General features: G+C 32.8%; 1 protein-coding gene and 2 pseudogenes across 2 annotated transcripts; 2 read left to right on the top strand and 1 right to left on the bottom strand.

Moving 5' to 3' along the window:
- The first annotated feature begins 3,984 nt into the window (after window positions 1-3,984).
- On the top strand, window positions 3,985-5,153 carry LOC115966513 (annotated as a pseudogene).
- Window positions 5,154-9,652: 4,499 nt separating this feature from the next.
- On the top strand, window positions 9,653-10,300 carry LOC115966512 (vacuolar iron transporter homolog 1-like). The gene has a single exon (XM_031085732.1). The coding sequence runs from the start codon at window positions 9,653-9,655 to the stop codon at window positions 10,298-10,300; it is 648 nt and encodes a 215-aa protein (XP_030941592.1).
- Window positions 10,301-17,964: 7,664 nt separating this feature from the next.
- On the bottom strand, window positions 17,965-23,095 carry LOC115966511 (annotated as a pseudogene). Its single transcript, XR_004086388.1, has 7 exons — window positions 23,021-23,095; window positions 22,823-22,979; window positions 21,214-21,401; window positions 21,005-21,111; window positions 19,555-19,641; window positions 19,341-19,477; window positions 17,965-18,690 (listed from the first exon to the last, which is right to left on the bottom strand). The product of XR_004086388.1 is annotated as a serine decarboxylase 1-like (transcript).
- Between the last annotated feature and the right edge of the window lie 1,081 nt (window positions 23,096-24,176).

The raw sequence follows: 24,176 nt of genomic DNA, 5'->3' as shown, positions 1-24,176 counted from the left end.
TGCGACTTTATTAAAGTTTTTTATATTTTAATTAGTTTGATTTTTCCCATTTACATTGTTACCAATTTTTTTTTAAAAAAATTCAAGTAATTTATATAATTTGTATTGTTTAAGTATATTTTCATTAGTTCTCCTTTAAGAATAATCTATTTTTTGTATTAGTACTAATTTATTCAGTTAAATGATAAATAATTTTTTATTTGTGCAAGTTTAGAATATAAAGTGACCACATCATTTAGTAAAGCTACAATTTTACTTTTGATAAATTAAATTTATTGTTTTATACTTAAAAATTTTATTTTAGTTAAACTATAATTTTCTATTTTAAATCATGTTTATTTATTTATAAATATTTTTTAAAATTATAAATGATTACTAGAAAATATCCATTTAGATATGAAAATATTTAAAAAAGAAGAGAAAAATAAAAAAACAAATTGAATCTCAAAAGGAATCTATAGATAAATTTGTTATTAATATTAAACAATACACAACAAAATTTTTGGGTGAAATTATAACAAATGAACAAGAAATCCATTAAAAAAATTTTGAAGATAATAATGAAAATAGTTTTAATTAAATAAATATTATTTAATTAATTAATATTTAAATATAATAAATAAAATAAAAAGCCCACTTAAAGTTTTCGCCTTAGACTTCAAAATTTGTTGAGCAGGCTTGACTTAAACTTTTGTGTGTATTTTCTCTTTTATGCTTCCACTCATCATTCAATCATCACACACAATTACATAACAATTTTAAGGCGGCTCTACTTGGAGCCTAGGGGGTTCAAATGAACCCCTGAACTGGCCCCAAAAAAATAATAATATGTTTTACTTTTTTTTTTTTTTTTGTTTTAACCCCCTAAAATAAAAATTTGAACACCCTAACTCTAGATATTTTTTAAGCCCAAACAAAATAAGTTTGAATATAATCCTGTTAACAATATCTTAGTCTTTTTAAACACAAAAAAATGCTCAATAACAAACCAATTTAATCTAAAATTTGGAAAAAATTAATAATAATAAGCCCAACAACAAAAGTAGAAATTTGTTTATCTTAAAAACCCATTTATATCTTAATAAATTTGAAATAAACCAATCAAATAGAAGATTAATGGATGAATGATTGCTTGACTATGTGCATTGAAAGAGATGTAACTCATATGATTGATATTAATGAAGATATCATGCAACGATTTCATAATATGAAATATTGTAGAAAGCAATTATAAAACTTTATGTATTTCAGTTTTAGTTTTTAGTTTTTATTTTATTTTTTCTAATGTATTCAAGTTCTCTTTTGTTTTAAATTTTGTTTAATTTATGTTTCTTATTAACCTCTCTAAAAAATAACCCTAGAGCGGCCACTAATTTTAACAATTCAGAGTCCTACTCCACTATGTCCATTTGAGTTAACTTGAAGCATCTTGAATCTTAGCATATTTCTATTCTTTGATTCAAGCGTGGACATAAAACTAAAAAAAAAATCAGTTCCATTCCATGTTATATACAAGTAGTAATAAAATGGTATTTGAAAGTTCAAATAGTGTATAAAACACTATGAACGTTTAGACCCCCAATAACAAAAATACCAATTCAAGCTTTATGACAAACAATAAGTGTGTGGAACATGAATAAGCTTAATACAGAATTGATAAACAATCTAAACCAAATAAAATCACATCCACAGCAGAAATTAAATGGCAAAGATTAAGGGAAGAGAGATGCAAACACAAGGACAACACACGATGTGTTATCGAAGAGGAAACCGAAGCTCTCAGCGTAAAACCTCTCCGCCACCCTCCAAGCGGTAAGTTATCCACTAGAAAATGTAGTTGGGATACATGAACAGTAATAGACCCTCCAAGCCTAATCTACCCAGTGTACCTAAACCCTGAAAGCTTCTTGCTCCAACGAGGTTGCGCCAAACCTATTTCTTTTCTAGCTTCCCAGATTCCACTACTTGACCATAGCATCAACCAATGTGAAATTGGTTCTTTCCTAGCTGCTTCCCAAAGCACCAAACAACCCTCTCACAGAAATGGATATGGTGAGAAAAGGTTTTGGTAATAAGCCTCTCAAGGATTTAACAATGGAGAGGAAGAAAGTTGAGGAATTTGAAGAGTCTCTTAATTCTCTCTAGGGTTTCTCTCTCAAAATTCTCTCTAGGGTTTCTCTTTCAAAATTCTCTCTGGAAGCTCTCGTTCTTTCGTGGGTAAAAGGGGTATTTACACTAGGGTGAGAATAGAATGTGAAGAGTCAGGTTTTTCAAAACAGGACTGGCTCGCGGCTTGGCCTCGCGGCTTGATTGGCTCGCGAGATAACTGAACGGCCAGTTGTCCTATTTTGTCTTGTAGTGCTCCAGTTGGTATGACGCTTCAACTTTTGGCATGCCTGGCACGTGTGCAGCTTCTGACGGCTTGCAGCCGTGAATCACTCGCGAGATCCAGTCACGAGTCCCTGTTTTTCTTGCACACTCTTGAGCATTTCTTCACACTATCTCACTCACTACCCTTACAAGAATCCCACCTAAATACAGGGTTACTAATTGCTAAAATACAAGCAAATTTGGTACGAAATAAAGCCAACAATATGGTTGATTAAATTCAACCTTACAGTATTGAATATGAAGGAGTCTGAAAGACACACGCCTCAGGGTTTTCTATTTATAGGGAGGAATGTGGTGAAGTTCACTTGGACATGTACATGTACAGAAAGATGGTGTCGTTGGAATCTAATGCATTCACACCTACAGTTCAAACTCAAGATGCTGTTTTCTCCTTCTTCTTCTTCTTCTTCTTCTTCTTTTTTTTTTTTTTTTAATTTTTTTAAATTTTTAAATTTTTTTATAATTGCAAAGTTAAATTTCGTACTTATTTTATAAAGACAATTGTCGATTTTTGTACAAGCTATTACCCAAAGAAAGTCATGATATTAAGGTTAGATGTAAATAACAATCAAAATATTAAAATGTTCGCTAAAAACAGAAATTTACATCTAACTTTTTTTAATTTGTAATTTGGAGACGACATATAATAAGAAGAAACCTTTTATAAAAAAAATTAGAAGAAACTTAACAAAAAGGAAAAACGAACAACGCAAGCACAAAGATGATCACATTCATCTTATTCCATTTTGTTTCTTCAATTTAACTTTTTGATTCTTCATAAAAACTATGTTTATTTTATGCAACAAATATATTTGTTAGAGTTGGAAAAAAAAGGGTTAGAGATATTCCAGGTATTAGACATGTTTTAACAGGCAGCAATATATAGTAATATGTACGACGCAAACAAGAACAACAACTTCATGTCCAACATGTAGATCGAATATCTCATTAGAAAGCTTTAATCTTTTTTTTTTAATCTCTTAATCCTATAGTTATACAGATTTATCGTTGTGAGCTTTGACCATTCTTTTTAATTAGAAGTTTTCCAAGAAAATAGGTTGCTCACTCAATATGTACATTTTTTAATACTACATTAAGCAGATCAATAAGTAACGTAGATGAGCAGATAAATAAATATATTTTAAGAGAAAAATGAAGAAGAATAAAAATAGATATCCCTCGCTCGCAATCCAAAGCAAAAACAACTTCTTCATATCCCTTCCCTACAATGTGGATAGAATATCTCATTAGGGAACGCTTTTGATCTTTTGTATTTTTAAGTCAATAACAACTTACGACGTACTCACAAAACATTAACTAAAGCTAAGTAACTTGAAGCCTTATTTAAAAATAAATAAATAAATAAGCTTCCGAATTTTATATATATATATATATATATATATATATAACCTCGAGTGTGAACACACATTAGATTCCACTAAGACCACCACACCTCCCTTAATAAAATATCTAATCTTAATTTCTCATTATCCCTGAGAGTGTGCCCTCCACACTCCTCTGCACATAACCATTATTATAATCTTCTTCATTATCGTAGCCTTACTTGCTTTGTTTTTTTACTACCTTTCTTCCATGGCAGCCAATCAAGTTCACGACCAACCATCACCCTTAAACGAAGTCAAATCGTTCCAAGTTGAGCTACAAACTAAAAACGATGAATTAGACTACACCAAAAGGGGAAAATGGCATAGAACTGCCATCTTGGGTGTAAATGATTTGTTGCTTTCCACAGCATCCCTTATGATTGGAGTTGGAGCTGTCCAAACGGATTTTAAATCCATGATCCTTTCTGAGGTTGCTGGGTTGGATGCTGGAGCATGTAGTATGGCCATCGGAGAGCTCGTCTCTGTTTTCTCACCAAGGGTGGAGCTAGGATTTTTTGTTTGGGGAGCCAAATTTTGTTACTAATATATTAGTATCAAGTCAAGATAAAATATCACACACAAACGTAAATACACAAATATAAGCATTAATATTTTGATACTAGAGTATGTCATAATTTATAAATATATTGTATATAAAATTAATAACTTTCACATATGTATATTCGTAAGATAACTTTTTAGGGGAACTTATCATCTTTTAAAATCCAATGTTATACAAAAACAGTCTAGTTTGATATTAAATATGTACAAAAAAACAAATTAGAGAAAATAAAAATTACTTTGTCTCTATAACTATTAGACTAATTGACAAATTAATTATATTAGTTTTTAAGAGTATCATTGGATTAATTCAAACATTTGGCGGGGTAACTTCTATTTTTATAGCTAAATATTTAAATATTTAATATTTATACATAATATAAAATAAATTTTTAAAATTTTGGGCGGCCATGGCCCCCAAGCCTTGCTATAACTCGGTCCCTGTTACTCACAATATATTAGACAATGAAATGGCACAAATGAAGAGAGATGGTAGCAATGATAACATGGGAGTGGAGGAACGTAATGCTGAGAAAGAGAAATTGCCAAACCCTTGGCATGCAATTGGAGCATCAGCTCTTTCATTTGCAGTGTGAGCATTAGCACCGCTACTGGGGGTAGTGTTTAAAAAGGACTATGCAGTGAGGGTGGGAGTGGTAATTGGGGTTGTGAATTTTGCCTAGTTAGGGTTTGGAGGGCTAGGTGCTTTTCTAGGGAAGACATCTATTGAAGTCCTCCTTAAGGTTTTTGATTGGAGGTTGGATTGCTATGGGAGTCACTTATGGCTTAACCAAACTTGGTAAGTCTGCGCTGTAATCATATGTTAGTTTTTCATGCCTTTTTCTTGTAGTACCTATATTGTAGTATTACAAGCACAAATAAATAAATTGAGAATTCCCATCACTACACCAAAAAAAAAAAAAAATTGTTTTTTTAGCAACAATTGTAACCACGACTAAAACTATTAAAAATTGTTGCTAAAAGTCAAATAGGTCTATACCAACAGTTTTCTAAGCCGCTACTACAACTTGAATAACCGCTGTTAAGTTTCCGTTACTATAGGTTATAGCAACGGTTTTAAGAATCACTAGTATAGAAAATATCTATAACAGCTGTTTTGAGAATTAAAAACCGCTAGTACACACAACCATTTCTTTTGAAATTAATTATTTATACTAGTGGTTATGTAACTGGAGCTATAGATTCTTTAGCAGCAGTTCATAGAACTGCTGTGGGAAACTTATTATTAGTTTTATCCAAAATTTCAATAATTTTAGTCAAGAATCTTGTAGGTTAACTGGTTGACACATTTTCAACAAAGACATCCAATGTTGAAATCTCCCACCCCAACAATCGATGTATAAAAAAAATTGTTTTAATAATTTTTCCTGTAAAAAAAAATTTAATATTTAGTTATTTTATAGACAAATTAAAATATAAAGACAGTAAGAATATTGTAGCTATTTATACTATATATATGTGTTTACAAATTGAAAATTGCATGATATAGTGGCCAATATAGACAGGCATGTTTCATGCCTGCTAAAATAATGCAAATATCCTTCAATTATTATTATTATTATTATTTACATTCTTGATTGTGTGTAACTAATTTTTTTTTTTTTCCTTTTGTTGGACACTGTTTCAATTGCTGCAAAAAGAATTTAATTTGAGTAAGAATATGAGAAAAATTCAATTGTTTCTTGTATAAATCTTGGAAAATGATATTAAATTTCATTTAAAATAATTAAAATAACAAAATAAACATATTTATTCTATTAATAATCTTTCTAATCACATAGAATAAATGCTAGATTACTGAGGATAAACATCTTCACAGTTTATAGTTTAAGATTTTAGGGATTTATTTTTTGTTCATTTTAATCATTCCTAAGGTATTTTGTAATTTTGGAGGTCTAGGGGAATATTGTTCTTTTTGAAAATTTCAAAAATATTTCTCTAGTTATGGACATTAATTCTTGGGATATTTTGGTCATTTTTCGTTCTAGGTGTATTTGTGTCATTATGAGTATTTTAGGGGTATATATTTTGGTCATTAGGGTGTTAGTTATCTACATTGGAGTATAAAAAAACAAAAAGGACTAAACTTTGTGGTTTTGTATTTAGAAAGCAGCAATAGAAGTGCAAAAAAAAAAAAAAAAAAAAAAAAAAAAAAAAAAAAAAAAAAAAGAGTATATTGTAGCAATTGGGAAACTGCTACCAAAATATATATTGTAGTAGTTGCAAAAAAACTGCTGCTACAAAGAGATTTATAGTAGCATTTGAAAACCTGTTACAATAAACCCTCTCTAGTAGCATTTTTTGTAAGTGCTACAAAAAATACCACTATTATAATTCATATTTTTTGTAGTGCTTATTTCTATTTGTCTATCTATTTCTACAAGTTTTATATCTTAGGAAAAGGAATTTAAATGAAAATATTTGCCAAAACAAACTGTATATATATACATATCAATTTCTTTTTCTTCTTATTTTGTACATTTCATTTTGTTTCTAGTACCTAACATAATTTTTGGGTAACAAGCTAATTAAATAATAAACAAAAAATGATCAAACACTGTCAAAGTCGAAGAGTAATCATAATCCAAATTAGTTGAAGAGTAATCTCACTCACCTTAGTAAGATTATCTTATCTTTACTACAATTAAATATTTTTGTGCATAAACATGGATTACAACCTAGTATATTAATATATTAAAGTCGAAGAGTAATCATAATCGAAATTAGTTTCTGATTATTATCTAATGTTGCATCATATGTCCAATTTAATTTTCTAATTGTGGTACTTAGTGCGAAAGTTGAGATAACCACCTCATAACTCACCTATGTAAGACCACATTATTATAACTATTATTAGATGTTTCTTTGTGTAAGCACGGTTACAACAGAGTTTAAATTATAACTAAATAAATCCAAAAAAATTAGAACCCTAAGTGATTGACAATGTTGAAATAAATAAATTAACAATTAATCACAATAAATAAAATTATATAATCCAAGATTGGTCATGAAATGGAAAATCAAAGAAAAATATGTCCTATTGAAAAACCACTATATGGATACAAATAATCCATATAAAATCCTCTGTACTTGGAACAATTACAATAGTTACCGGCTTACAAACTTTTTACTAGCCTTGACTCTATGTAACTTCTACAAATGCCCTGCTTACCTTCTTACTTTGGTAGTCCCAAAACTTCTGAATCCTTAAATAGTGATTTCTTCCAAAGTAGAACCTTTGACACTACAGTGAAGCTCCTTGACGATTAGGTTATATGGTTTCAATCTCACATACACTCCCTATGAGATTGAAAGATAAGTGTGCAAATAAAAGGGGTATTTTATCAGGCTCTTGGCACGGGCTCATTTATGATCTTGGCTTATCATGGGAATGCAAAAGCAAAGGCAGAAGATCAAAAACAAAGTAAGAGAGGGATAAGGAAACGACTTACTGATCAACTAAGCTCTCAATGTAATCTTTTCGTTCGGTTTGGAATCGAATATTAAAATGCTATCTAATTGATCTTCGGCTCAAGGACATGGGAGCACAACTCTTTCCTCTACTTTTGCCAGCCAAACGAAATGCTCTTAATGAGGACTTCTCACTTCAGCTCAAGAAGAAAAGGCACACCCAAACCTCTCTCTGTGTGTTCAACGAAAATGGCAGGGTACAACCCCCTCGGTTGCGGGAAAGGAAAAATAAAAAATAAAATAAAATAAAATCTTCTTCTTCTAATCTTTCTCTTTTGCCCAACTCAAACAAGAAAACACTACTTTTAAGTTCAATGACATTGGAGAGTTCTTTGCACTTTGATTTTCATTTATAAAAAGCCACATTGAGCCCCTCTTCAAAACAAAAGCAAGTTTCAAGAAATACTTAATCACAATTAAAAGTGATTTTTGAGAGAAAATGGCTTTTCTTATTTTATTTTATTTACAACTCCTTTGAGTTTGAGTTTTTTTTGGACAAGGGATCTCCTAAATCATTGGCCATTAAGTTTAAAAGTTGCTATTCAATCTGTTTGTGCGGTAGATTAGCCGCACAAGTCAATCGGGGAACAATTGATTCCCCTTTGTTTTAAGCTTTTTGTATTTTAGTAGATTTATAGGGTTTCTACCTCAAGGTGCATACCCAAGCTCGACTCTGCATACGCATCCCAAGGACAAAGCTAGAAATATTTCCTTATGGGGGTGAGAATTCTAGGACCAAAATAAAAATGTATGAAGCTCAAATCACAAATAAATATACACACGCTCATACATCGTTATGCATCCGTTGCTTTTTGCTTGAAAATGTGAGTAAATTTTTCATATTTTGTAGTGATAACTAAACTAAAATATAGAACAACCACGACCTGTATCCAATTTGATTATGTAACACACGATAGGCTGCTTGTTATAACCAGGCTTCCTAGGTTTTCCATGAACTGAATAGGTTTTTTAATAGAACAACTCAAGTCAGGGCCTAGTCACAATTAAATATTGTAGCATACACAATTTGCAATGCACCATATTTTTTTTTTTTTTGCAATGCACTATAAGATCAAGAAGACATGTATCGATAAATCATTAATTCTTCCCAGAGTGAATTTTAATATTACAAAGAGGTTTAAAGGTGATCATATGTAAATGAGTAACTATTTAAATTTAAAAAAAAAAAAAAAAAAAAAACCTTAACACTCCCAATCCAAAGCAAAATAAAATCCATGAAGCCTAATAATTATATACAAGAATATAACCTCGAGTGTGGACACACATTAGATTCCATATTAAATATCTTGTGACAAGTACAGTAGTCTAAACCGGTGCTTATTGTACCAAATGCAATAGCAATATATAGTAATACGTTTTCTCAAAAAAAAAAAAAATATATATATATATATATATATATAGTAATACGTACACAGCAAGAACAACAACGTCATCCTAGATGGAATATCTCCTTAAAAACCTTTAATCTTTTTTTAATCTTATATTTATATAGGTTTATCGCGTTGAAGCTTTGCAAGAGAATGGGTTGCTCAATATTTTAAAGAATTAAAAAAATACTATCCCTCGCAATCCAAAGCAAAATAGAAACAATATACCTATTAGAGTGTGAAAACGCATTAGATTCCGTTTAACAGGTACAACTCCATTTTCCACCCCTTCCAAATGGTCACCACTCGAGAGTTCTCGTTATAAATAACCTCCCTCAGTCCTGAGGGCTTGTGCATCTCCATATACCTATTATCATAATCTTCTTCGTTATCATTGCTTTCTTTGCTTTTGTGTTTTTTTACTACATTTCTTCCATGGCAGCCAATCAAGCTAACGACCAACCATCCTTCAACGTAGCCAAATCACCTGATGTTGAGCAACAAACTCAAAATGATGAATTAGACTACACCAAAAGGGGACAATGGCTTAGAGCAGCCATCTTGGGTGCCAATGATGGGTTACTTTCCACGGCATCCCTTATGATTGGAGTTGGAGCTGTCCGAAAAGATGTTGAGACTATGATCCTTTCTGGCGTTGCAGGGTTGGTTGCCGGAGCCTGTAGTATGGCTATCGGAGAGTTCGTCTCAGTTTACTCACAATATGACATAGAAATGGCGCAACTGAAGAGAGAAGGTAACACTGAGAACATGGGAGTTGAGCAGTTACACGCTGAGAAGGAGAAATTGCCAAACCCTTGGCATGCAGCTGGAGCATCAGCAATTTCATTTGCTGTGGGGGCTTTGGTACCGCTACTAGGGGCAGCATTTGTAAAGGATTATGCAGTGAGGGTTGGGTTGATAATAGCAGTTGTAAGCTTTTCCTTGTTAATGTTTGGAGGGTTAGGTGCTTTTCTTGGGAAGGCACCAATTGCCAAGTCCGCGCTAAGGGTGTTGATTGGGGGTTGGATGGCCATGGGAGCTACTTATGGCTTAACCAAACTTGTTGGTTCTTCTGGACTCTGATTGATCATATCCTACTTTTTCAACCCTGTTTCTCTTCGTTTCTTTCTTTTCAAGATCTGTTAGATCTTGTAGTTCTACAAGCACTAAATAAACTGAAATGTATCATATTTTTCTATATTTGTCTAAATCTATAATATATGTATCCTAATGAAGTAATATAAATGAAAATTTTGGCCCAAAAAAATTCTACATGTCATTTTGTTTCGAGTACGTTACATTTTTTTTATTTTATGAACAAATAATGGGTAGGAGGGGCGACCTAAGTTGGCGTCTTCTACCTAAGCGTGACTATAGTGATACCCTGACAGGCCTACGGTAATAGGAGATCCGGATAAGTCATAGTTATGCATCTAGTCCCATTGAAGACACTAGTGAACATGAGCCGAGACTATAGAGTTATTTCATAGGTACTTCCCATTACGGAATTTGAACTTGAAACCTCCTCCTAAACAAATTTTGAATACGTTACATTAATTGTGCATAACAGGCTAATAAAATAAAGTAAAAGCTCTTTATCCAATTCCAACATAAGAATCATGATTGAAACGACATTACCAATAATTTTTTTAGTAGCTCTATGTAAAAATTATTTTAGGATGGAAAATGCTGAAGTTATAAACTATTTTTACAAATTGTTGATATGGTGAGTAGTTATTGATAAGTAAAAAAGTTATATTAGTTGTGGAGGATGAAAAGGTGAGAGGAAATCAACAGTTTGTAATAATATTGTAAAATAATTTGTAGGTGCACCATTATTCTTTTAGGATAGAAAAAGAATAATATTATTGTAAAATAATTTATAACTATACCATTACTCTTTTAGGATAGAGAAAGAATAACTAAATTTTGAGAGACTATTTTCTTCTAAAATTTTTTTGAGAGTCTAAGGGTCCGTTTGGTTGGAGGCAGGAAAAGTGGGAGGAATGAAAAGATTTTAGTTTCCTTATTTGTCTTTGGTTGGAGGTGGAAAAGTGGAGCAATGGAAAAATATTTTTTTTGGTTGAAAAAATGAGAAAATAGAAAATAGAATTTATATAAATTTATTCATATGCCCTTATTAAAAAATGATGCCCAATTTAAAAAAAAAAAAAAAAAAAGAAATCACCCAAGTTTATTAAAAAGAAAACCATTCCCAATAAAAAAAAAAAAAAATAATAATTACGGCTAGTTAAATCCAAAAAAAAAAAAAAAAAGCCCTAAAAAGGACCAAACACCAAACCAAAAAAGTCAAAAAAAAATGAAAAAATGAAAAAAAAAGAAACAAGAAGAAAAGTGTTGTATCACACCCGGGAAAAGAAAGTGAAAGGTGGGGTAGTTCCATCATTTGACTACAACTACTCTTCTTCTCTCTATTTTCTCCCCAAGTTGGGGAGAAAGCATTTTGCTGGACCTAAGAAGAAAACACTTAAGTCCCACCAGTTTTTCCTCTTTAAAATCCACCCAACCAAATACTCCAAAAAGCATTTTCTCTCCCCTTTTTTCTCATCTCTTTTCCATTCTCCATAAAATCCCCTTAACTAAACAGACCCTAAGAGATGAGGTGGGAGAGAACTTGTAAGTCAATCATCTAAGAAAATTATATGCAGAACTCATCTCAAAAGGCCATTGCAAAAATATTTCTTCCTAAATATTTCTCACCCAAGTCAAATGAGTCAAGAGTCTTATGTGTGGAAATTTAGTCTGGAATTTATCTTGAAAGACCACAAGACTTCATATGCAACTCGTATAATGTAAAGTTTGGAACAATCTTTGCATTGTTATTCCAAGTGAGATTATTTCCTTCAAGAAAAGATTCCTCGATCGACCCTTTTATATTTAACAACCAGTATGGAATTTCTAGAATAAGCAAGTTGTTATTTTCCAATTTCGTCAATTTCTTTATGGATGATGGGCTTGCACTAGTGACCTTATTGTCTCTCAAGTCCAAACTGATTATCTTAGATAGATTTCCAATAGCAATAGGAATTTTACATTGACAATGATTGGTAGATGTTGGGGGAGATAAAAACCTTAAGGAGGCCTATGAGGTTGGGAACAACTATGTTATATTAATTAATCACTTTCTTTTGACATTCTTATTCAATGTAGGACTTCACTCATACATGTATACTCAATAATCTCTCTCTCACATGTGAGTCCCTACCTCTTTGTAGTCTTTGATCAAGTCCTACTCGCTCCCCCTTACCTATGGGCTTTTAGCATCACCAGTGCGTCAGCCATGGACCCCTCGAATGCCATCCATGGGAACCACATATCAACCTTACACACTCATCCATGATAATAGGCTTGCACATTCATATCCATTGGAACCGTGCACTTTACTATGATCTAGCATACTCTTTTGTGTAGTTAATAAAACATATAGGGACATTATCTAACCTAAAAGAGTTAAGCATATGAGTTTAGGCCCAACTATGTTATATTAACCACTTACCCTTCTTGTTACTATTCAATGTGAAAATTCACTCACATGTGTATACCCAACAATCTCTTCATCAAGTGTGAGTCTCTGCCTCTTTGTAGGCTTTGACCGAGTCCTTTCGCTCTTCTTTGCCAATGGGCTTTTACGGTTTTACCGTTACCAGCACGTCATCCATGGGAATCACATGTCAACACCACACGCTCATCTATGAGAATCGGCCTACATATTACTATCCATTGGAACTGCACACTTCACTGTGATCTAGCACCATTGGCAATACTACTTTGTTAGTCCTTAAACTAGGATAATTTGTGTGGGCCCTTTAGGCTTGCGTCAACCCCTCCACGCTCATCCATGCATGGGAACCAGCTTGCACATTCCTATCCAGTGGAACCGTGCACTTCTCCATGATCTAGCACCATTGGCAATACTACTTTGTTGGACCTATTTCCAAGATCGTTTGTGTGGATCCTTTAGGCTTGCTTTGTCCCCGCTAAAAAAAAACACCCTAAACACCTCGCCACCTTCATTGCACACCATCCTAAAGTCCAACTTAGTTATGAAGAAAGCTAACTGCTTCAGCATATATATGTATGAAGAATGTCAGATAGATTTCCAATGCCACAAGCACTAATAAATTAATAAGTCTCGTATTTCTCTTTATTTGTCTATTTTTATAATATATGTATCTTAATAAAGCAATTTAAATGAAAATTTTGGCGAAAAAAAATTGCTCATGCCATTTTCTTATGTTACATTAATTGTGTACAACAGGCTAATAAAATAATAAAGTAAAAACTGTGTCCAACATAATAAGAATCATGATTTGATATGTTTTTCAGCAATTCTCTGTAAAAGTTATTATTTTAGGACAGGGAAAGAACAATAAAATTTCAAGAGTCTAAGAATTGAGGTGGGAGAGAACTTGTAAGTCTATTAAGTCGAGTCTTACGAGTGGAAATATTCCTTCTAACTGGTTCTCAACCAAGACCAGCAGGTCAAGAGCCTTATGTGTGGAAATTAGTATGGAATTTATCTTGCAAGTCCACAAGACATCATACACAACTCGTACAATGTAAACTTTGGAACAATCTTTGCATTGTTATTCCAAGTGAGATCATTTCCTCTAAGAAAAAATTCTTCAGCCCCTTGTACCCGTAACTTTGTTATCTCCCAAATCCAAACTGGTTATCTTAGATAGATTGCTAGTAACAATAGAAATCTCCATTGACTACTTGTGGCTGAAGTCCAAATCGGATATGTTAGATAGATTGCTAATATTAATAGGAATTCCCATTAACAATGAATTTTCGTTCAAGTATAAAGTTTTCAGTGACTTCAAATTCGTAATTGAAAAATGGAGTTCCTGCACCTTTATCATATTCCCTATCTCCTTAAGGAAATTTTCCATGGATGGAATATTATAAATTTATAACCCATATAAAAATTGACAAAGTTTGGCTACAAACTATGTTGTAACTCATGGCTGCAACTCTACTCAATATTTTTTTATCGGATGTGAATATTGCCAAGTCTACCATTAGATTATATTTTCTTCTTATATCCTCTATACTTACAAAATTCAAGTATAAAGTTTTCAGTGACTTCAAATTCGTAATTGAAAAATGGAGTTCCTGCACCTTTATCATATTCCCTATCTCCTTAAGGAAATTTTCCATGGATGGAATATTATAAATTTATAACCCATATAAAAATTGACAAAGTTTGGCTACAAACTATGTTGTAACTCATGGCTGCAACTCTACTCAATATCTTTTTATCGGATGTGAATTTTGCCAAGTCCACCATTAGATTATATTTTCTTCTTATATCCTCTAGACTTACAAAATTTCTAGAAGATCAAAAATTAATAAATATGTTATCAATCAGATATTTAAATTTTAAGTTTTTGAAACCTAAAATTATGCATAAAAATTAAGTTTATAAATTGAATAGTAAATAACATCCTATTAACATGAAATTTGATACGTTTGTTAAGAACATAAAGAATATATAATCTAACTATTAAATTTTCAAAATATGTAGCTATAATAATTTTTTTAGTGGTATTGTAGCCAAACTTTAAATTGTAAAAATAGTGAAGATTCCTCAAGTGAACAAGTTGAGAGAGAATGGAGTCATTGAAGCAATTGCAACTTATATCAAGAAAAACTAAACTAATGTACTCAAATTAGTAGAGCGTTAACCTAACAATTCTCGGTGATTTTGACTATAATGCATGCTAAGATGCATGAAGCTTCTAATGTGAAAGAGCAATGTCATCATGATGGTGGAAAGTGGAAACCAACGTGTCGTGCTCCCGCAGCTGCCAATCAAACAGGTAGCCAAGTATTCTTTTTTTGTTTGGTTTTTTCTTTTTTTAATTTTTTAATTTTTTTTTTTTTTTTTTTGGAGAAACTTCTTCTTTTTCACTTGAAAGGTAGAGAATTTATTTATTAAATAATATTCTATTTCTTAAATTTTACCGTGTATGAAGTGTCATATCATTAAAATTTTAAACAATGTGACAATACATACATGGCCAAAATGGCAAAATACCTTTTTCTCACAAACTTTCCAGCAAAATGCCCCATATTTGAAACTATTTATGGATATGCTCCTATTTTGAAACTCGAATTTTTAAAAATCGAGTTTCAAATGTAAAACTCGATTTTTGGACAATTGAGTTATAGCGAAATGAAACTTTAAAAAAAATAAATAAATAAAAATTGGAACTCGAGTTCCATGAAAATATTCAAGTGGAACTCGAGTTCCTTGAACTTGAGTTCTTTGAATGAAACTCAAGTTCCACAATTTTTTTTTTTTTTGTAAGTTTCATTTCGCTATAACTCGATTGTCCAAAAATAGAGTTTTAAATTGAAACTCAATTTTCTAAAAATCGAGTTTCAAAGCAGGGGCATATTTCTAAATAATTTCAAACAATGGGCATTTTGCTAGAAAGTTTGTGAGAAATGGGGTAAAACCCCATTTTGGCCATACATATATCCTTTAATTTGTCTTCTTCATATGAATCATCAACAAAGTGGATAGAATCTAGGATGTGTTAACTTTGTACAAATGCATTATGAGTATTAGAGACAATCTCTACCAAAATTTCACCATAATTTTATGCACTCAGCCACAAGACTCTTATGGCCTATTTGGATGGAGAGGGGAAAGGAGGAGGAGTAAATGGGAGTAGAGTAGTGTTGGCTAAAAATAAGCTAATTTTGTGCTAAATCTACTCTACTCTACTCTACTCCCCCTTCCTCTCTCTCAATCTAAACGGACCATTAGGTTTGAAGTTTTTTGCTTCGAGTTCTAGCTTTGATTCCAAAAATTGAATAAGTTTTTCGATCCACAAATATAGCATTAGTACCTTTTTTTTTTTAACAAACATAAGTTTGTCATGGAAATCAATGAAAAAAACAGATAAATCTAGGATTCTTCTTCTTTGAATCAACGAAAATATTCCAATTTTCCAAATGAATCCTTTTTCGATGATTAGAGTTTATTTGTCTACATAACTTGCAGAGCCATGATAGTTATAGTTCCTCCACCGGGTTCTTACTTTTTTCCGCAAAATCCTCACTTCTCAAGAAATGGAAAATGATCTATGACGGGTCAAAGAAGCAATTATAGAAATATTCTTCCTAGTAAAGCAATTCAAGAAATGTACTAAGGGTCCGTTTGGATTGAACTTATTTTTACTGAAACTGAAAATTGAAAACTAAAAACACTGTAGCAAAATAATTTTTAAATGTTTGAATAGTACCATGGGACTCATTGTTAATTTTTTTTTTCTAAATAAAGTGGTTGTGGGTCCCATGAACAGTGCGTGAACAGTGCTGCTACAGTTGTGAACAGTAAATTTTGTCTCCCTGAAACACGTGAAAGAAAAAAAAAAACGCTAAAATGAAAATGCAGACGCCGAATCCAAACCGGCACTAAACCTAAACCTTGAATGAAAATTATAACTGTTTTTCCCCAGCTCAAAAGTCTCAAGTAAATTGTAAGCTCATGTACTTATAGACTTAAGAGGCCCAAATTCATTTTAGACCCATATACTTGTAAACAATTGAACCCCTCAAATATATGGCCAAACAAATAATGTCATTACTATCAATTGAACCCTTCCAATATAGAATTTGCATCTAGATAAAGCAACTCTCAAAAAAATCTGCAGCTTTCCATATTGTTTTTGAAACATACAAATAGCAAAAGACTCAAAAACTATCACTCCGACAGTTTTTTTTTTTTTTTTTTCTTGTGTGGGTAATTTACTTTCTTCATTTCTTTCTTTCTTCACAATTAACCCTCAAAGAAAATTTGTTCACTAATACAGAACAGAAGATTGGGATTTCACATAGCATTCAAGAGTTACCGACTTTTGTATGTTGAAAGTTATGTGATATTAAACCCGGGTTCCCACTCCCTATGTGTGTATGTTCAGTCCGTGTCTTTCTCAAAAAAAGCAAACAAGGCCCAAATTCATTTTAGACCCATATACTTGTGAACAATTGAACCCCTCAAATATATGGCCAAACAAATAATGTCATTATACTATCAATTGAACCCCTCCAATATAGAATTTGCATCTAGATAAAGCAACTCTCAAAAAACTCTGCAGCTCTCCATATTGTTTTTGAAACATACAAATAGCAAAAGATTCAAAAACTGTCACTCCTACAGTTTTTTTTTTTTTTTTTTTTTTTTTCTTGTGTGGGTAATTTACTTTCTTCGTTTCTTTCTTTCTTCACAATTAACCCTCAAAGAAAATTTGTTCACTAATACAGAACAAAAGATTGAGATTTCACACAGCATTCAAGAGTTACCAGCTTTTGTATGTTGTGAGTTGTGTGATATTAAACCCGGGTTTCCACTCCCTGTATGTGAGTGTTCAGTTCATGTCTTTCTCAAAAAAAAAAGAAAAAAAAAAAAGAAAGAAGAAGAAGAAGAAGAAGAAGAAGATTGAGATTTCATAACGTTTGCTTCTAAAAGGAAAACTCAGAAGCACACGCAAATTAACCTTTGACCAAGTTCACTGTAAACAAATTTCAGTAATAATATTTGCTACCCTTCTCCCTCGTTATGTTTTGGAATATAAACATAGCACAGTCCATAAATATGTCAGGTGATTTAGCTTATAAGGCATCATAGCACCAGACATATTTATTTGAGATTCCCAGTCCTCAAAGAATGTAACAGCATGGAATCAATGTAATTAAGAAACATAACAACGCTAATTTAATGCAAGTGCTAGATTAAAGTATTTTGTAAGCATATAGGTAAAAGGTTGAATTGTAAAAGGCAGTTTCTCAGCATCTAATCTGATAAAGCCGAGTGTTCTGCTACAACAAAGAAAAATTCCAAGTTGCAAAGTTCTAAATGCGCCACATATTTCACTTGTGCAAAGCACAAGACAATTTTCTTTACCTACATCTGATGCAATACAAGGAGGTTGAAGCTTCCCATCTTGAAACCATGCAGCACGTTTCTGAACAAGCTCATTCAAGAAATCATCAAGCTTATCTATGGTGATGTTGGGCATTACCACAACATGAGCAATATTGCCCTGGCATGCAAGCTGCCACTTTCTAATAAATTCCTCATCTTGTCGGCGCTCAAATACGACCGTGCTACTCAGTTCATTCAACATTGCACCAATCCCTGCAGATATTAAACGATCTTTCAAGTAGTGTGCGTTTCTAAGGCATTTCTGAACTTCTTTTTGGAACCCTCTGTATCCTTTCCGGTTCAAGGTGTACCAGAGAAAGATGGGTGCATGACCATTTCGGCTACCCATAATCGTTGCATCCCTAGAAGCAAGGTACTCCACATCCCTGGAGAGAGCGTTAATAGGCTCCAATCTCGTTATTTGTACACCGCATGGCATTGGGCATCCTACAAACTTGTGACCCGAAACACTTACACTTCCAATAGGCTTCTTGAAAGTAACTTTTGGCGCCTGGTCATCACCAATATAAATTAGCACAGCAGAACATGCAGAAGTTATTTCGAAATTTCATTCATGAAAATAAAGATTGGTAACCACAAGAAAAAGAAAGAAAAATAAAACAGAACTAAAGAAACTTTTGGTGCAAACAAGCATATTGTCATAAATGGTGTCTAGTCTAAGACAAGAATACAGAAAACATGCAGATGTTTCAAGGCTTCTCTTTCTAATTATATCCTTGCACTGCATTTGGGAACATACCCATGCTTCTGGAAACTATCAACTTCTGAGAAGGGAAAACAAAAAAGTCTTCCATGAATGGTCTTTTTCTTTTTCTTTTTCTTTTTCTTTCAATTTATATAGGCAAATAGAACATGGCTCCAGTTGCGTAGGTCATACCTAGAGTTCCTAATCCCTAAAAATTATTTAAATAAAATCTTTTCTGACAACTCAAACAAGACAACACATTGTGCATGAAAGTCATATATTAAGACAGCAAAGCAAAAGATTTTGTCCTTGTACTTTCCATATTGAAACCTAAACTACTGATTCCAGCAAAAATCCAATATGTGCACAACATACGCACCATTTTTAAGAGAATGTTCACTTCCCATACTCTAATATGAAAGGCTGCAGTGGTTAGAAAACCATGGAATACTCACACGTTTAACAAAAGGCATCATGAGACCAAACAGAGCCCCATCACAGTGGATGTAGAACCTGTCATGTGTAAATCCTGCTTCTTCCAATTTCTGTATAACCTGATCAAGATCATCAACAGCTCCTTTAACAGTAGTTCCTGCAAAATTATAAAGAGTGAACCATAAAATATGAGTGAGCTATAAAACAGTTAAGAGTAGAGAGAGAGAGCACTACCTATGTTAACATTAATTATGGCTGGTTTGTCCCTGTGACAAAGAAGCTTGGATTTAAAATCCTCAAAATCAAATTCTTTTGAAACTTCTTAGCATTTTTCTTCAAGAGTTTGTCAACAACACCCATGGATTCAAATAACATGTCATCACACTTATGAAAATTAACACTCATAGAGGCATTTTCACAAACATGTGGCATGTTACATTCATTACCAACCAAATCATGCAAAGAGGCATACAAAGCACAATCCATGGCAAATAAACACAAGGGGTCAAGGATCACACTTAGGTATTTAAACCACAACAAGTGTACCCGCTCTGATACCAAATGAAAGTTCAAAAACGTGTAAAAACACCTTTAAACGTTTAGACTCCCAAATAACAACTTAATCAATTCAAGCAATATGTCAAACAACTAGTGTGCGGAAACTTAACATATGCTATCATACGAAATTGATTAAATACTATCTAAGCCATAACAAAATAAAATCCACAGCAGATAATTTAAAGGCAAAGATAGAGGAAGGAAGATGCAAACACAAAGACAACACGCGATGTGTTATCGAAGAGGAAACCGAAGTCCTCGGCGAAAAACCTCTCCGCCGCCCTCCAAGCGGTAATCAATCCACTAGAAAATATAGTTGAGATACAAGGACAGCAATAGACCCTCCAAGCCTAATCTACCCAGTGCACCTAAGCCCTCCAAGCTTCTTGCTCCAACGAGGTTACGCCGAACCTTTTTCTTTTCTAGCTTTCCGGATTCCGCTACTAGACCGTAGCATCAACCAATGAAGATTGGTTCCTTCCTAACTGCTTCCCAGAAATCCAAACAGCAGTCTCACAATGATGATGATGGTGAGAACCTGGTTTGGTATAAAGCCTCTCAAGGATTTGACAATGGAGAGGAAGAGAGTTGAGGAATTTGAAGAGATTCTAAGGTAGAGATTGTGGGTGAAACAATCTGGTTTTTCTTTAGGGTTTCTCTCTCAAAATTCTCTCTGGAAGCTCTCTTTCAATCGTGGGTAATAGGGGTATTTATACTGGAGTGGAGAGGAATGTGAAACGTCAGAATTCTACAAAACAGGGGTGGCTCGCGGCTTGACCTCGCGGTTTGACTAAGTCGCGAGATCCAGTCGCGAGATAACCGTATGGCCAGTTGTCCTGTTTTGTCCTGTAGTGCTCCAGCTAGCAGACTGTTCACCTTCCAGCATGCTTGGCACGTGAGGTTGCTTCTGGCGGCTTGAAGCCGCGAGTCACCCGCGAGACCCAGCCGCGACACTCTGTTTTCTTGCACACTCTTGAGCAAACTTCATTCTATCTCACTCACTACCCTTACATCAAACCCACCTAAATATAGGGTTACTAAATGCTGAATTACAAGCAAATTTAGCACGGAATAAAGCCAATAAGATGGTTGAATAAATTCAACCTTACACAATCTCACCAGAGACTAGAGTTTCCACCTCAGCATTCCATCCTGTACATCCATGCTGCTTTGAAGACCGAATAATGTGATTCACGTTAGGCATACAAAATCCCATCTGCAAACACTTCCCTTCTGCAAAATGAATCTATATGTTTAGATTCTTTGCAAGGGCAACAATTAGTTTCTACAATCTCGAACTAAAAGCTCAGAAAGCTGAGGTTTATCGTTACTAACCCAACTAAGATACCATGAAGATTCCCTTCTGTGCCATAGCCGGGCAAACCAATCCAAAACACCCACTTCAAATTGTCTGGAATGGACACCATAGTTGCTCTCTATAAATGGATCCCCAAGGTTGTTGATGGAAAAGTGTTGAAGTTGTGCCAGAGCACCATAATCGAGGTCCAAGTTATATGGGTAACCTAACAGAGATATTTGTAAGTGAAGACTGTCAAAATTTCTTGCCTATATAAAACAAAGAGATTTCTGTTTTCCAATTGCAAATGCAATTCTTGCGAATAGATAATATTGAATGCATGTACATTGTACAATTTCATGCTATAATCACAGCACTGAGAGAGAGAGAGAGAGAGATTGCCATACTTTCCTCTCTCTATGCCAGTTCCACATACTTTCATGCTTTAATGTAAATTTGTTAATGATAAAGAAATTAATGCATCTTCTTATGCAACACAAATGCATAGTGTTCTCAGGAGATGGAAAATACCAAAAAGATAGTATGAATCAACATAAAGACAAATATATGCCATAATGAACTTTTAATGACAATTTTTTTTTTATATGCAAATTTTAATAACAAAAATTCCAAATCCAAATATATTTCCCTTGATTCATTAAAGGTTCTAAGCACAAACATGAGAAACAGAAAATGAAGGTGCACCATAATTTAAAGTTATTATCTTTTACAGCAAAAGAATCTTCGATACATTATAATTGTTTCTGCTCCCCTTCACCCAAAGTATTGAATATTGAATGTCAACGTAAATTCAAGATAAACCAGATCTTGAGGGAGAAAGGAAACAACCTTTTCCAACATACCAAAAAAAAAAAAAAAATCTTAAACAGACATGTATCTATGATCCACGGTGATGACAGTTTAAAGCTTTGTATGATGCAACAGCTTGAAAGTCAATTTCTGCATTGAATAAATTCTTCGCAACTATTAAAAAAAATTTGAATTTTAACTAGGAAAAAAAAAAGAGATACAAGAAATTTTATAATGTGTTCTTATGTTGAGCTGAAGACCTGTATTTTCTACGTGCTACAAACCATTTTTTTTTCTGGCCTCTAGTACAGACCCATCTTAAAAAAGCTTTTGGTAAGCCTCATGTAATATAATACATACATACATACATATAATTGATAGGTTAATACAGACATGCATATAAAAGTAAATTTTTACAGAGAATACCAAAATCATGTCACAAATCCTATTGTAAAGTACAGATAAAAAGAAGAAGAAAAAAAAAGAGGTATATGTAACATGTGCATGTAAATTATACGTAAATACTCATTATCAAATTATACGTAAGCACAGATACATAGCATTCATATTCTCTCCAGAACCAAATACTGTCTACAACAAAAACTGATTAGTGTCTTGGTTTAACGATAAAGAGCAAAAATAATAGAAGTAGAAACTCTATAAAATAAAATAAAATAATTCCTTCTAGAACCAAATACTACCTAAGTTAATTAAATCCATTTCCCATTCAATGTAAGCCCAATTTCAAAAAAACAATGTAGACATTGTGAGAAAAGCAATATGGAATGAAAAGAAAAAGGGAAATGGGGTAAGTGAAAAAAAGAAGAGATACATTACCCAGGTGGTGTTTGGTCCTCTCAAGGAGGGATTTCCTATAGCGAGCCAAGACAGAAGCCATATGAGCCTCTCTGTCCCCAGTGAGCTCATCTTCAGTATCGGGCTCTGTCACGGCCAAGCATGTACTGTGCACATTTCTCCCAACCACAATGTCTCTCTTACAACCATTACCTTCTTCCACAACGGTTCGTTCAGCACAGCCGTTGGGTCGAAGTAGTATTCGGGCAACGGCTCGATCTTCTCGGTGTCAACATCCTCAACGCTTCCAACCATTGATACAAACAGAAACAGACTGAGTGAGAATCATGTGAAAGTTGCAGCTGATCTGAATAGTTTGGTTTTTTTTTTTTTTTTTTTGAAAATGAATAGTTTGGTTATTAGTTGTAAAACTCAACAATATTTTTTTATATTAGATATCTACGGATCTACCGTTGGACTAAATTTTATGGATAGTATTTCATAAATCAAATTTTAAAATTTTAAGTTTTTTTAATCAAAAATTATATATATAAAATAATTTTATGGATCAAATAGTAAATAATATTTAATTAATACGAAAATAGTAAATAATATTTAATTAATACGAAATTTGACATGTGTATTAAGAATATAAAATATAAAATTTAATGGTTAAATTTTCAACATAAGTAAACATTAATTTTTTAGCAAAAGTTTTAGTTTTTTGCTACAATCAAGTATATGGTCAAACTTTGTCCACAAATGAAATAATGAAAATGGCTAAAGCTATTACAAATTTTATAAATACTAAATATATTATAAATTTTACTATAAAATTTACAAATTAATGTTACAATGAATATGATTGGTGGTTGAATAAATGAACATTTGAACTATTCTTTATTGATTCGTGACATATCAATTTATAAAATTTATGTAGTAATATTTGTAGTAACTTTACATTTTTCCTTTATTAATTTGTAATTTCCCCAAAATCACTCAATTTTTATTACATAAAACTTACAAATATCTTTAAAAAAATTGATGGAGCTGTATTAAAAAATGAAAACAAATGTGGGATTGGAGTGGTCATCCAGAATTACCAGGGCCTCATCATTGCTTCTCTTTCCCAACAGCTTCCTTAAGCCTTTCAAGCTCTGGAGATTGAAGCTATAGCTTATGTTGATCCTCTCATTAAGGATGCAATTCACTTTTCTAGATATTTTTACTCAATTACTTTATTCTCACACAAGGAGAGAAGGTAATAAACTTTCTCATAATTTGGCTAGGCATTCTATCAATGTTACAAACCATGCTATGTGGATGGGAGATGTTCTGCCACCTTCTTTTTTTGTTATTTAGGCTGATATAGCCAAACTTTCTTCTTTATAAAAGT

The sequence above is a fragment of the Quercus lobata genome, chromosome 11, assembly GCF_001633185.2.
Source record: "Quercus lobata isolate SW786 chromosome 11, ValleyOak3.0 Primary Assembly, whole genome shotgun sequence".
NCBI lineage: Eukaryota > Viridiplantae > Streptophyta > Magnoliopsida > Fagales > Fagaceae > Quercus > Quercus lobata.
Note: the sequence above shows the minus strand (reverse complement) of the source record. Positions and strands in the feature narration are given on the sequence as shown.